We start from the raw sequence: 13,259 nt of genomic DNA, 5'->3' as shown, positions 1-13,259 counted from the left end.
CAAAAAAAAAAATCCCCTTACAAAAAAAATGGGAAACTTTCAGCTCAAATGAGTAGCAAAAAAAAAAAAAAAAAAAGTTACTCTACAGCAAGTTTGGTTTCTGCTATCACCACTTTCCAATGATTCACAGTTGGTATGTAACTTATATAGTAAGTTTACACAGCTTGCCTACAACCTAGGATGTCATAGGTTTAGGTTTATTAATAGATTATGCTAAACTTATTAGTTTACTTGAACACTGACTAAAGAGCAAAGAGGTAGGTCATCTGTTTCTTTCAAGCACAGGAAAAAAATTAAAAATTAATGTAACATTCCCAAGAGCTTTTTAGAGTCAAGACTTCAGACAGAGTAAACTGGGCATCAACAGGCTGGAATTAATAAATACACTAAGTGCTCTGACCAAGACATTTTTTTCTCCTATTAGATCCAGAAACTTTATGTATAAGAAGAAAGATGTCAAGTCTTCTGCAAAACACATGGGGCCCAACTCCCATTTACCCTAAGTCAGTAGATCTTGCTCAATGAAGCTCTGTCAGTTTGCGTCAGCTGCAAAACTAACCCCAAAAGTCACATAAAAGGCCCTGCCAACTAACTCCTGGACTCAATGAAAGTTTACATCAGCGTTTAAATACTTTTCTCCCTATCACCCCATTTGAGACCTTTAATACCTGTCTCCCCCTTCCAAGCCTGTAATTCATCCCAGGCTACATACATCTTTTATTTGCTGTGTCCAGCCAAAACTTGACCCCAGTCAACAACATTTTGCAAGTCTTGGCAAGGTCAGTTTTTCCAACAAGGGGGAAGTCCAAGGGCTACAGGGACACCCACCAGCCTCAGCAGTTCCAGCTGCTGGTGGGACTGAAATTCTTCCCTAAGACCACACCAGGTGTCACGTTAGCAAACACGCTCAGTAGCTTTACTGACAGGACATGTGAAAATTAAGGCTCAAGTATGTAACACGGATCATGGACCCTGTATCTCTTGAAGGCAGTTCTTGAAGTCCTCCCGGGGACCCGAAGCCACCTCTGATTAATGAGCAGTAACCAGTTACTTGCGTAAAGCCAAGATTAATTCCAGCCTAAGAGACTGAGAAATTAAATTCATCCTACAAATGCTTGAATGTGAATTTAGTTTAGAATTTGGTGAACATGAATTTAGTTTCGTTTAGAATTAGGTAGTCTCAGCTTGAAATCTGCCAGTACCTCCTGGTTCAGGATGAATGTAATTGGAAGAGTAGTACCGGGGTGGCACATGTAGTAGGTGAATACACTTGTGTGTTTATAGCCTATTCTTTGTGGAGAAAGATCATTAAATCCACATATTTTTCAGAATTGGAATATCTCCTGCTTCAAAGACTCACTTGGAATCCTTTTTATAATACTTTACTGTTTTCTTTAGGACCTGAAAACCAAGAACACTATTTAAAACTAAAAGTCTTAAAACTAAAGAAAAAACTAATCTCTCCCCCTTTTTACTTTAAAGCTTTCCATAATATCTTAAATTCTTGGATAGAATATGCACAATCAAATCACTCAAAAGTCATACCAAGATTTCCAACCACAATTTAAGTTCTGGCTTCATTGATCTACTAATTTAATACATAAATGTAGTCTGCAGTTCAGGCATGTTAAGGAGAGAATCAGTTTTCCACTACTGAAGACTCTGGCAAAGTTACCTGAACAAGTAAATTATATTTTTAACAGATAAAATTCTCTCTATAAAGCATTTCTTGAAGATAACCAGCTACAGACAATTTAACTTGACATGTGAAAGGGAAAAGAAAAAGAATGTACCACAACTGACATGGCAGATTTTTCCAATAATCTGAAATCCACACATTCAACAAAAGAGAGAGACATTACAATGTTTGTGATAACCACTGGAGCCTCCCAATGTCTCCCTACCTTTAGATAATCTTCAGTTTTAAAGCTCAGTTGGACACAAAAACAAACAAACAACAAAAACAACAAAAAAAAACAACCAACCAACCAACCAAAAAAACCACAAACCAACCAAAAAAAACCCAGCAGCAAAAATCCAATGTCAACAGGAGTTCAGTAACAAAGTGGTCCACTAATACCAGCTTGGGACCAACTCAAGAACAAGGATCCTATAATGAACAACCAGAATGAACTCTCTCACAGGGGACGCATGGACTTTCCCAAATGAGGAATAAAAACCTGAGAAACCTCTCCCACTTGCATTGAAACATGGGGAAACACATACAATCAAAGACAAAGCATGTGAGAAAGTTATATAGAAATGCAATTCACACAAGTTTGGTTTCTTTTTCTTTTATTTCTTTATTAAAGAATATTAAGAGTATGATCAGTAGAAGCATGTTCAGCTGCTCGTATAAAAGGGGGTGGATGGTAACATCCAGGTTACACTAGGGATTTTTTTTTAGTGTCACGGAGCATTTTTCAGGAGCATTAGAGCTGCTGAAGCCTAAACGGGTTCCTTGGGAGACAGTGATACCTACCAGGCAACACCCACAGGGAACAGTCAGAGCTTTTTCCTTACAGATAAGAAATTCAGCTCCTGCTCAGGTCATGCAAAGGAAAAGCTTCTGGATCTTGAAGCAAGAGAGACTGCAAATCTCCCTCTTTTCACCTTCCTTTGCTCCGTCCTTGGTATGACACCTTGGGGCTAGCAGGGGTGCTGGAGATCTTTAATGAATCTCCCTTGAACACCATAAAGCCCGTGGAAGTAATAACTACTGGAAGACTTTCATTGCTATGATGACACCCCTCTGTGGGGACAGCAGGGTATGCTACTGGTGGCTGGGGCGATGCCACGTGGCACAGGTACTGCTGAACGAAGGCGATGAAACACATCTGAGTAAAGTTGCATGTCAACTAGCGAGGGGATTAGAGAAATGAAGAAGAGCAAGAAATAAGCTTATGAAAAGAATTATTCACATGTGCAGCTATCAGACATGAAAAGAGCAGCTATGCAGAGAAGGAACTGCATACCAAAGGAGAGACTGAGGTTGGAGGGGAGCTTATTAAAGCAGAACAGGAACCGAGCTTACGAATTTTTATAAAGGGTTACTGAGCAGAAGCATCACACACACACAAAAAAAAACCCCAAAAACCAAAGGGGAAAAATAAGAAAGCCAAACCCCCAAGCTAAGTGATTTGCCATTAGGGAAAGCTCAGCCAGATCATTCAGCTTTGGGTTCCAGGTTTCAACCAGCTTCAGCCTAACAAAGTCTTGGAAAAAAGCTGGCAGGCAATTTGAGTGGCTTGTCCACAGAGCTGCCTTGAAAAGGCAGAAATATTTAAGAAAAGGTTTTAATAACTGTGCAAGAAATTACTTGTTCTCAGCAGAGTTAAATTCTGGTTTCAGGTAAGTAAATTATTTTTATGAAGGCAGGCAGTGTAAAGCCCAGCCCAAAGCTGAGTCCTCACTGCTGTAGGCTCTGTATGGACAGAGCCGTGCACCTCCATAGCCATGAAAAGTTTATAGTCAAAGTAGATAAGACAGGTATTAACAACTCCATTTTACTGGTGGGAACTGAGGCACACAGAGATTAAGTAACTCATCCAAACTGACACAGAAAGCCTGGGAAAAGCTTGAGATTATACCCTTATCTCTCAAGGCACAATGTAATGCTGCCACTGCCCAGTTACCTTTCTTTCTACAGGCTATTTCTTCCTTGTTTCAGTTCCGCCAAGTGCAGAACTAGACAAAGCTTAACATTTGCATTGGGTTCGTTATGCAAGAGCTGTAGAGATCTGCAGAAGTATGTTAGGACTCTAATTGATTTAAGAGATTATGACGATGAAATGGTAAATGGAAGTCAGTATCATTAAGTAACACGGGTAGGAAAAGATGATACTGTTTTTACCTGCATCCTGCAGCACGTGCATCCATGTAACTGGATGTCACTAATCACCAGTCAGGAATGAGATTTTGTAGTATAATACATGCAGAAACAACACAACTCCCTCCCCCCCCCCCCCCCCCCCCCCCCTTTCAAAACAAAGGAACCTGGACTTGATGTCTCAACGCCTTAGCAAAGAAACCACTCCAAACAGCTAACACATGTCCCAAAATGTGGATGCAAGACAAACTTACATGTCAAAGAACCCCAAGAGCCCTTCGAGGGTATTGCTTTGTTAGCATAGATGCAACCAGTGTGTCAAACCACAGAATTTATTTGCTCCAAAATGTTGTAGGCTCAAAGTTAAAACTGCAAAACCAGTCAGAGAAATTCATGGAGGAAGAATCCATTGAGACAAAGACATGACTGCTGATATAGGAAGTCCCTGAACTGCAAATCACTGGTGGCTGGGCAAGTGTTACTACGAGCTTACCACCATAGGCTGTTGCTAGGCATCTGTGCTGCTGGTGTGGTAATTCTGTATTACGTTTTAGGGGTTAGGGCAATTTAAACAATTAGGCAAAGGAACATAGCGGCAATGGTAAGTAAACCTCTTTGTGAGAGAGCATTCATTTGATTTGGATGGTTAAATCCCCCATAAAGCACCTGGAAGATTTAACAACTCATGTCCAAATGAACAAGATGTAATAAGCTTGTATACAGGCTTGATATGAAAAGTGGATTGTTTTTAGTAAAACAGTGGAGAATAAACTCTTATTGAAAAGAGTGATATTGAATTTTAATCAGGGGAAAATAAAGATGCAAGAATAAATCTGCACAGGCTTAGAGAAGGACTAGATGACTTTTCAGCCATCAACAACGGATGCAGGAGTGTGTTACATCCTAATCTGCTGTTTTCTGTTATCTTTATTTTTCAATCACCCCATACATCCTGCCTTTTTAAGAAAAAAAAAAAAGTCAAACCAAGAAAAACTGCCAGTATTGTCCTCTACAAAGTGCAGAGGAAGCACAGATGCAAAAGGTGAAAAAGAATTATTAAACCCCCCATAGTTCAATATAGATGGGCCTAATTTTTAATCCCAGTATTACTCACTTGAATGATTGTAGACTTACACATCCAAACTGAAAGCAGGGAATCCAGACGGTGTTTTGCTGCTCATATTTTACACACCAAAGCTTAGTAATAAGCATCATCTCCCTGGCAATTCTCATCTGTGTCACGACTTGGGACTTAGGTGACTCTCACTAGCATCCCTTTCAGGGCCGTCTTTGACACAATCTGGTTTTTTTGAGGGTTAACTGGAAACACATTTTTCAAATGTGTTTTTAGTTATTACAATATACACACACCCTCTTTTCATGCATTTTTTTTTTTAAAGCAAGCATATTGTGGCAATTAGGGGGGAATTTGTAGTCTCCACTGACATCTGATAGTCCATTATCTGTTTTTCATGTTGGCGATGGAGTCCAGTCCATGTCAGTGGGTGAGACTTTCAGGGCTTGTTTTGTTTTTGAGTAGTGGGTGGAGACAACATTGTTCAGGTCCTCAGAGTAAAGCACACAGAGTAAAGAACAATTATTTTTTTTACCCAATTTTCTGAACAGTAGTTCTGCGTTGGGGGTCTGTGCACTTAACCAGTCCGTTCAGATACCAAATACAATACAGGATGCCTTATCTGAGGCTTTGCTAAGATGGAAAAGTAAAAGCTAAAACAGGAACAAGACTTGCATCACTGTGATCTCAGTTTATTGTTCTGTGCTGACAACCGAATTTGAGCTGTTGTGTGTACTTTTCTCCCCCCTTCCCCAACTTGAACACCTTGAAGTTATTTAATCCATCTTAATTCACAGGCAATCACAGGAGCAGGCTATGGGGATGAGACTATTTGCCCAAAACGGCTCATAATACAAGCACCAACAAGGCTGAAATTGTTCCTGCTGGACTGACTTGCCAAGCATGAAAAACACTTTTTTCCTGAAAAGCCAAACTATTTGCAGGCTGTTTGGATGGTGTGCATGGTGGGAAAAAGGCATTTTGGAGAGAACACTTGAATTGTACATCCGCCTGACACATGATGTGTTCCAAATAAGATGTTCCCAAGCCTACCAGCCAAGTTGTACAGGCCAGTTCAATAGGACTTGTGGAACTCAGGTCATCTGTATGCAGAGTGGCAGTGCAAGGCTCACTGCTTCACAGACCACGAGCTGACCGCTCATCTGAGCAAAAACTCCTACTCTTTGCTTCAATTTCACCTTGAGGTTGCAAAGTCAAGTTAAAACCAACTTCTTTTTCCCTAGCAATAAGCCATAGAAAGGTCACATACTTCTTCAGACAGGAATGCAAAGGGGTGCAAGGTCTTTCCTGTATAGGTGACTCACTGCATTTTGCCTTCTTGGAGCCAAATTAAGGGAGAAACACAGCAGAGGAGCCATGGCCTTGAAGGATATTCTTTTTCTTTCTCCCTTCTCTTAGTGACTCTCTTTGCCAGGCTACTGCTCTGCTTTTGCTGTTGCAGGGGCCCAGAGCACAGGCTCTGGCTTCAGAAACAGCGACCAAAGCTGTCCCTGTCACGTACGAGGAACAAAGCCATGTCCCAGAAGTACGGGGAAGTTTGGAACATGGATTAGAGACATCTCTGGTGTTACAACAGCTGATCTTGGTCTCTCTTATGTGCTAGCAAGGCTAGATCCTAACTCCCATGTCACTTTGGAGACAGACAAACAGGATTTCTGTGTCTGTGGAGGCCTGGGTGAGCACACACCATTGGCTCTGGAGGGTTTTAAAAAGGTCTGAAGTTTTGCCAATCTCTTCTGGCTCCAAGAAATACTACAGGCATGGCACTTATTGTAGTCACACTGTGAAAAGTGAGAAGGCATCTATAAGGGAAGATCAGGCAGCAGTGTGTTAATGTCAAAGCACAGATCTTATGCTGGGAGCTTATCTGAAAAGAGGCAACAGGAGGAGAAAAAAAAAGATAACTCCATGAGCTCTCACAGATTACTTTCCAATAACTTTAATATTCAGATTACTATCAAGAAATCCAGTGAAAGAAAATATTTCTGGAGTGGGTTTTGTTCTGCACATTGAGCTGTGCTTAGAACCTGGGAGTTCCTCCCCGCCTTGCTGCAATGCGAGCACAGCAGGGCCCAGACTCGCCAGAAAGTATTGCAGCTCTCGTGTCCCACCCCAGGCAGGCACAACCCAAGAGGGAGACCTGGTGTAATATCATCTATACACACACCATACTGCCATTTATTTTAATACCTCTGCTAGCTTTCCCAGCCCTGCTGGGTGAAGTCCAGCAAAATCCCTGGCCACCCCTCAGCACCACCTTCCCCACCCATTAGGCTCCACCACCAGCCACAGCCCTGTCTGTTGTTATATTGTACCTTTTCCTTTATTACTACCTTTATTCAGAGGGCAGAGGACATGCTCCTAGGGGATTTGGGGAGCAGGTCAGAGGAACCAGAGCTCAGCTGAGATGGGGGTAACTAGCACCGAGGCAACCCATAGCTCTCTAAGCCCCGGGGAATTATTAACCTAATGCAATTATTTCTCCCTGCCACCTGCCTCCACGAGATCTGCATCCTTCAGTCTCTTTCCCAACTAAGCAGGGCTCAAAGTGTGAGCGAGTCACAGAATACAGAGGGTGCACAAGGAAAACAAAATAGAGAATTTGCCACTGCAGGACACTACTCCCAAGCTGATCATAGCATTTGCTACAGCATTTCATTTGGGTCTTAAAGAATTGCTTAGCGTCACCTAAGAGAAACACAGAGAAACACTCCTCTATTTCTTATAGATACTAGCTACAGGATCTCTTCATACGTGGGGAGACGACACTAAAAATGGTAAGCCCAGAGGCATCAAATAGGCTAGAAACTGGCCTGCAGAAGAGAACTAAAATCTATAAGGAAAATGTGATGTGGCATTACAATTTAATAAGTCGCAAGCCGTATGAGCTGCATGGTGTCTTCTGGCTTTTTTTTTTTTTTTTTACTATCAGCGATCATTTCGCTTAAATTTCATGCTGCCTTTTCCCACCTCTTAACTCTCTGCACCACGTCACATCTGTACAGAGTTGCTTCTGTAATCACACACAGTAATACATAGAGGAATGTCCAGTAAAATTGACTTAAATCACATCTGTGTCCACACAGCTGTAACCTCCAGATTCACACACAAAGTTGGGAAACTTCAGTCATACTGTAAGGGGAAAGTGCCAGGGAGATATTTCTTCTCCAGTCATGCAAACACATCATTTTTCTAAGAAAACAGGATTCTGTGAGAGGGCAACAGTGTCTCCTTCTTAAATCTTCTTGACTTTCAAGTGTTTTGTTTCATCCCTCAACTCAGCAAAATCCTGGCACCACCTGACTTGACTAGCAGAGGAATCAGTAGTCTCACAGAGCTAGATAAACTTTTAGAATAATTCCTAGAATAGCTCTTCTGGAGCACACACACTGTAAGACAACACATAGGGAGCTCTGCAAAAGCACTTTACTGGCACTCACTGGTAATGACTCACAGAAGTCACCCTGGCTCTGGTCCGATGTAGCATGACCATCACCCCGGGTGCCAATCACAGCCCTGCGCTCCACCATCCCACACAATGCTACATCCCAGCAAACATCCACACCGAAGTTTTGGAAGTCAAATAGAAACTCATCACTCTGTGCTGACAGACCTAAATGACTTTCTTTTTTTAAAAACAAAAACACCAAAACCAAGCAAACCCAAAACAATAACAACCACAAAAAACCTTGCAATAAGACTGCTGTACCAAGTCTCATACCGCAGACAAAGATAAAAGATCTCAGTCCACATTCCTACACACAGGCTCAGAAGATGGTCAGAGAAGTTTAAACTTCTGAAAAAGAAAGTTCAGTGCTATGCAAACATGAGGAAAAAAGAAAACCTAGTTATGCAAGTAGACTTTATAGTTCGACTTCTGAAAGACTTTTTCCTCTTTCAGCTCAGGACACATTTAAGTTCTTTAAAACATTGTAGCAAGAAGCCAAAGTATACTTTAAAATATTATTGTTATTATATATTTATAATAATAGTATCACAAGCCACACACTCCCTCAAAATCCCTGTAATTCACTTCCATAAGAAAAAGATAAAATATGGCATTAGATGCAGCTTCACGTTTTGCATGAGACCTGAGGGAAATGCATTTAACTTTATCTTTACCTAATTTTACAATTTCTCCATCTACATTCCCAGCTGTTTCCAATGTTTTAGAAGTTTCTGCAAAGTTTTCACATGTCCAGATTCTCAATAGGGCAAACCCAAGGCATTTATAGCAGCGTTAAATACGGTCGTTTAACACTGTGGAGCTTTAATACCTGCAGCAGACACTAAGGGTGATTATTTTTTTTCCCCCTTAGCCTTCTTTTTAGCCGTTCGAGTTACCATTTTTCACTATTCAAATTAAAAAAAAATAATAGCGCTGAAGATAAAAATCAGGAGCAACTTTTAAGTCTCAAACAGATGCCTTAGAGGAACAACGAACTGTGGAAGTTTCAACAATAAAACGGAACGCGCACATTTGTCCCTCTGCCTTCCCCCAGGGCTGTTTTCCACTTCTTGATCAACTTTCACGCCGCTGTTCGGGGCCCCGAAGCTCCCCACCGCTGCCCCCGCTGCGCGCGGCGAGGCACGCAGGGAGTTAATCCCGCAGTTCCAGCCGGTGCGAGCCTCTGCTATTGACTCGCATTTACAGAGCAAGCTCTCCCCCCCCCCCCCCCAAAAAAAAAATAAAAATCCTGACTGCACTGTAACACCGAGAAGTATATTTTAAAAATCTCCCTCGGGTGTCTCTAAACATCTGCTCAAAGGTTTGCTGTTTCTTAAAAGGGCTCTAATTACCAGAAACTCCTCTTACTTAAGCCCAGGGCTCACATTTCCATTATAACTCAAGCTCCAGTTAATTTAGGGCTAAACCAAAACCTCCTGTACCAAACAGAAGAAAACATAGGCCTACCTTAAAACTTTCCAGCTTTTCAGAGGATCCAAGTCAGAGATTATAGACACCATTGTAGCAACAATAAAATATATATATAGGAAAGAAAGAGAAAAAACAAAACACCACAACCACGGCAGGGAAGCCTAACCACAAAAGCAGCAAGTACTCTACTCGGTGTGGGAATGACAACAAACTCAGCACAGCTCTTCCTCCTTCTCAAGCTGATAAGCACTTGTCCCAGCTTCTCTCCACCCCCAAAATCAATCTTGTGCTATATTGCTTCACAGTCCCAGTTTCATTTCTTCACCACTACCTTTCAAAGCCCTTGTAATCTGCTCCAACTGATCAAATTTGACCTTTTTGTAGCTCACTTTATTCCAAGCACAGCCCTCAGTTAAATCTCTCTTTATTAACACCGTCCTTCTTGGCTTTCTTTTGGAACAAACACAGCTCAAGCTTGAAGCCTCCAGTCTTTGCCAGCAATCATTTACAGATTACTGCAAGCTGCAGTCTTCTCCTTTTGGGTATTTTCTTCTACCTTTGCGGTTTGCTTTTATATTATTTTCTGAAGGTTGCTGGGGTCTCCCTATTCTGTGCAGGCTGGAGTTGGACACTTTTAGAAAAGGCACTTCCTAATGCAGCTCCTCTCCCACCCTTGCCTCCTCCCCTTACCCCTGCCCTCACACAGGCAGGGAGACACGCACATTAAAAACAGTTCACAACCTTCTGAATATAGAATAATCTGTCTTCCCCCCCTTTATTTATTTTTTTTAAAACCTAATAGTTTTGTAAGCTGAAGCAATCTGATTTATAGCAAGACTGCTATTATGGTGGAATAATAAAAAGCCTAATAATGCAAAGACAGATGTAACCCTTTGGATGTTTGAAAGGGGAAGATGTGTCTATACAATTCCATTAAATCCATTCCTTCTTTTTGTTGCTACTTAAAAACAAATAGTAAAGCATCCTCCAGATCACTATGGTGATCTGAAAAGTTGTGTAACTGCCGTTAGTATGTGTTTATTTAGGAAAATCTAGATGATTGGCTTCTTTTGTGTTTCTGTAACACTTTTTGACATTGATTTGTCTGCATTTAAATGTTTCTCTTTTGCATTTTTTTTCCCTCTAAATGTTTTCCATTCATCCTGTGAACGACTGTACCCTCTCCTTGAGCTCTACCAATGCACTGGGATTTCTGGAAATCCCCAAATTAAAATTCTAGGGGGAAAAAAACCAAACCCACAACTGTAGCTTATGAAGTCTTCAGTTGGAATGAAACTACCCCAAATGACAGATACTTCCACTTTGCTATTTATACCACAGGCATATGCTCCTAGTTTCTCCTTGCCACCAGTTCTCAAAAAAAAAAAAAAAAAAAGGAACAAAAAAGTTAAGATCAGCACTTGTATGTTAAAAAGAAGTAGTAATATGATGGTCACATAGAGATCTGGTAGTGTGTGACACCACACGTGGAAATATAATAAAGGGTATAATAAGGTGTAATTAACTTTTGAGGCTGCTTTAAGTAAGTCTTCCACCACCTCCTCCTTTGGTGAGATAAAACTTGAGCTATGTGTAAACTGTTCTGAGGACTCCCCTGTGTGCTGTAGGCTGGTTTGGGGCAGCTTGAAGACCCCCTTGCTGTTGTGCCTATAGCACAAAGGCAGTACAGTCCTGCCCTTGCCAGGGAGCGATACTGAGCCTTCCCACTGCCCCTACATTTTTGGACCATTTTGTCTGCCAGACAGCAGCCAAGAGATAGTAGTCAGATGGGAGCCACCAGTTTTAAACTACCTAGATACAAAATGCCTTCTGTGTTCAAAGGCCGGTGCACCGCTGACCCCCTTACTTACAAAAAATGTGCAGAGTCCTCTCCTGCCTCTTCTTCCACGCTTCAGCCTGGTGAAGCTCCCGGCTCAGCACATAAGACCACATGAGTTGATCAGTTCAGCAAGTCAGACCCCAAGTTCAGACCTCTGGATTTTACATCCTCCACTAGGCAGCCACTCCAACAGCTTAGCTTTCTCTCCAAAGGGTATAACACGAATAAGCACATCAGAGACTGCTGATCGTGGGTTTGCAGGTGCAGATCTGGGGGAGGAGGTTGGAGAACACCCGAAGGGTTACAGATGCTCCACCTCCCTCTTAAGGCTGGTGTGGCACCGGGTGTTTCTCACCTGATACACAGCTGTCTCTGAGCACTTCTTCAGAGATAAGGGTCCTACCTGCCTCCAGAAACTTTGGGGTCATATATATTTATTTACCTACAGGAGATGGCTTAGTTGCTTGCTATGGAAAATGAAATTCGGTTGCCGCTTGTAATATGTTTTCATTGTGGACCTGAGGAAGCCTTCATTCTTAGCGTGGGAAGCTGATTAAAAAGAGGTTGGCCAGTGGCTCTTCCCTTTCTTCCCAAAAGTTTGTAAACCACCGTTACACAGGCTAATCTGTCCCATGAGGCTGGGGAGGATGCACATGGTTACAGAACACTGCCTTTTCTCTTTCCTCTCTACCTTACTGCCGTATTTGTTAGGTTTTGAGCTATATTCCCATATTTTCCAATGTAAACTTCTCACTGAATGTTTCATATTGATGACCAGGCACAAAATAAGAAAGGCTTCAAGTTTAGCCTGAAAAAAAAATATTAAAAAATTATCCAAATACCCCATCCTATCACACCCCCTGTGCAAGCCCAGTCTGAGTCCTTGTCACAGCCAGCTTGTCCACTGTTGCACACCAAGATGAGAAAGAGGCAGCTATGCTCTGTCTATGTACCCCACTGAGGGATCTAACCAGTTTCAGTTTCTGTATGGATCAGGAGGAGGTGAGATCTACCTTTCCATTAGTTAGATGTTTATCCTTAGACTTCAAGGACTAGACACAAGGTGGAGGACCATGGTTTCCCCTGGTGTATATGGAGAAACCAAGGCCAGGAACAACCAAGGCCAAGAGAAAAAACTCAGCTCCTGTCTCCCACTGCAGATCAGTGCCAAACGTGCTCAGTTCCACCACACCGACATGCTGAACATCTCTTACTGTGGTCACCCAGAAATTCCACAAACTATTTCAATTTCAAGAGTTTTATCTCTAACAAGTATATTTTATACTTTCCATAGACACATTTTTCACTGCCTTCCTACAGAAAACACTCCATTATTTCCTCCAGCATACCCACATGAAAACTATACTGTAGGAGTAAAGATTCTTATACCTTTCCCATTTGCAATTATGTATGGTTATTTTTATTATTTTAATCTTTAAATGTTCATGTCTGGAACGAAAGCCAAGTCTCCATTTTGCTGGACCTGGCTGGCATTTTGCCAGCTTTTCCTACAATATTGAAGAAAGCAACTATAAGCTTTCTAAAAATAGAACAACTAGAAGATTAAATTTAGCACAGAGAAACTTGCAACAGGCAATGGATTTTCCAAAACAGC

The 13,259-nt window shown here is 41.7% G+C and overlaps 1 protein-coding gene across 2 annotated transcripts in view; it reads right to left on the bottom strand.

Moving 5' to 3' along the window:
• The window catches only part of CELF2 (CUGBP Elav-like family member 2), a 376,856-nt gene extending 366,835 nt beyond the window's left edge, over positions 1-10,021 (bottom strand). For both annotated transcript variants that reach the window (XM_055710556.1, XM_014283718.3), the window contains exon 1: positions 9,841-10,021. In XM_055710556.1, the coding sequence (XP_055566531.1) occupies positions 9,841-9,893 (53 nt within the window). In that variant the 5' untranslated portion in view covers positions 9,894-10,021. The remainder of the gene's footprint in view (positions 1-9,840) is intronic.
• Between the last annotated feature and the right edge of the window lie 3,238 nt (positions 10,022-13,259).

The sequence above is a fragment of the Falco cherrug genome, chromosome 5, assembly GCF_023634085.1.
Source record: "Falco cherrug isolate bFalChe1 chromosome 5, bFalChe1.pri, whole genome shotgun sequence".
Taxonomy (NCBI): Eukaryota; Metazoa; Chordata; class Aves; order Falconiformes; family Falconidae; genus Falco; species Falco cherrug.
The sequence above is the reverse complement of the archived record's forward strand: the minus strand, read 5'-3'. Positions and strand labels throughout refer to the sequence as shown.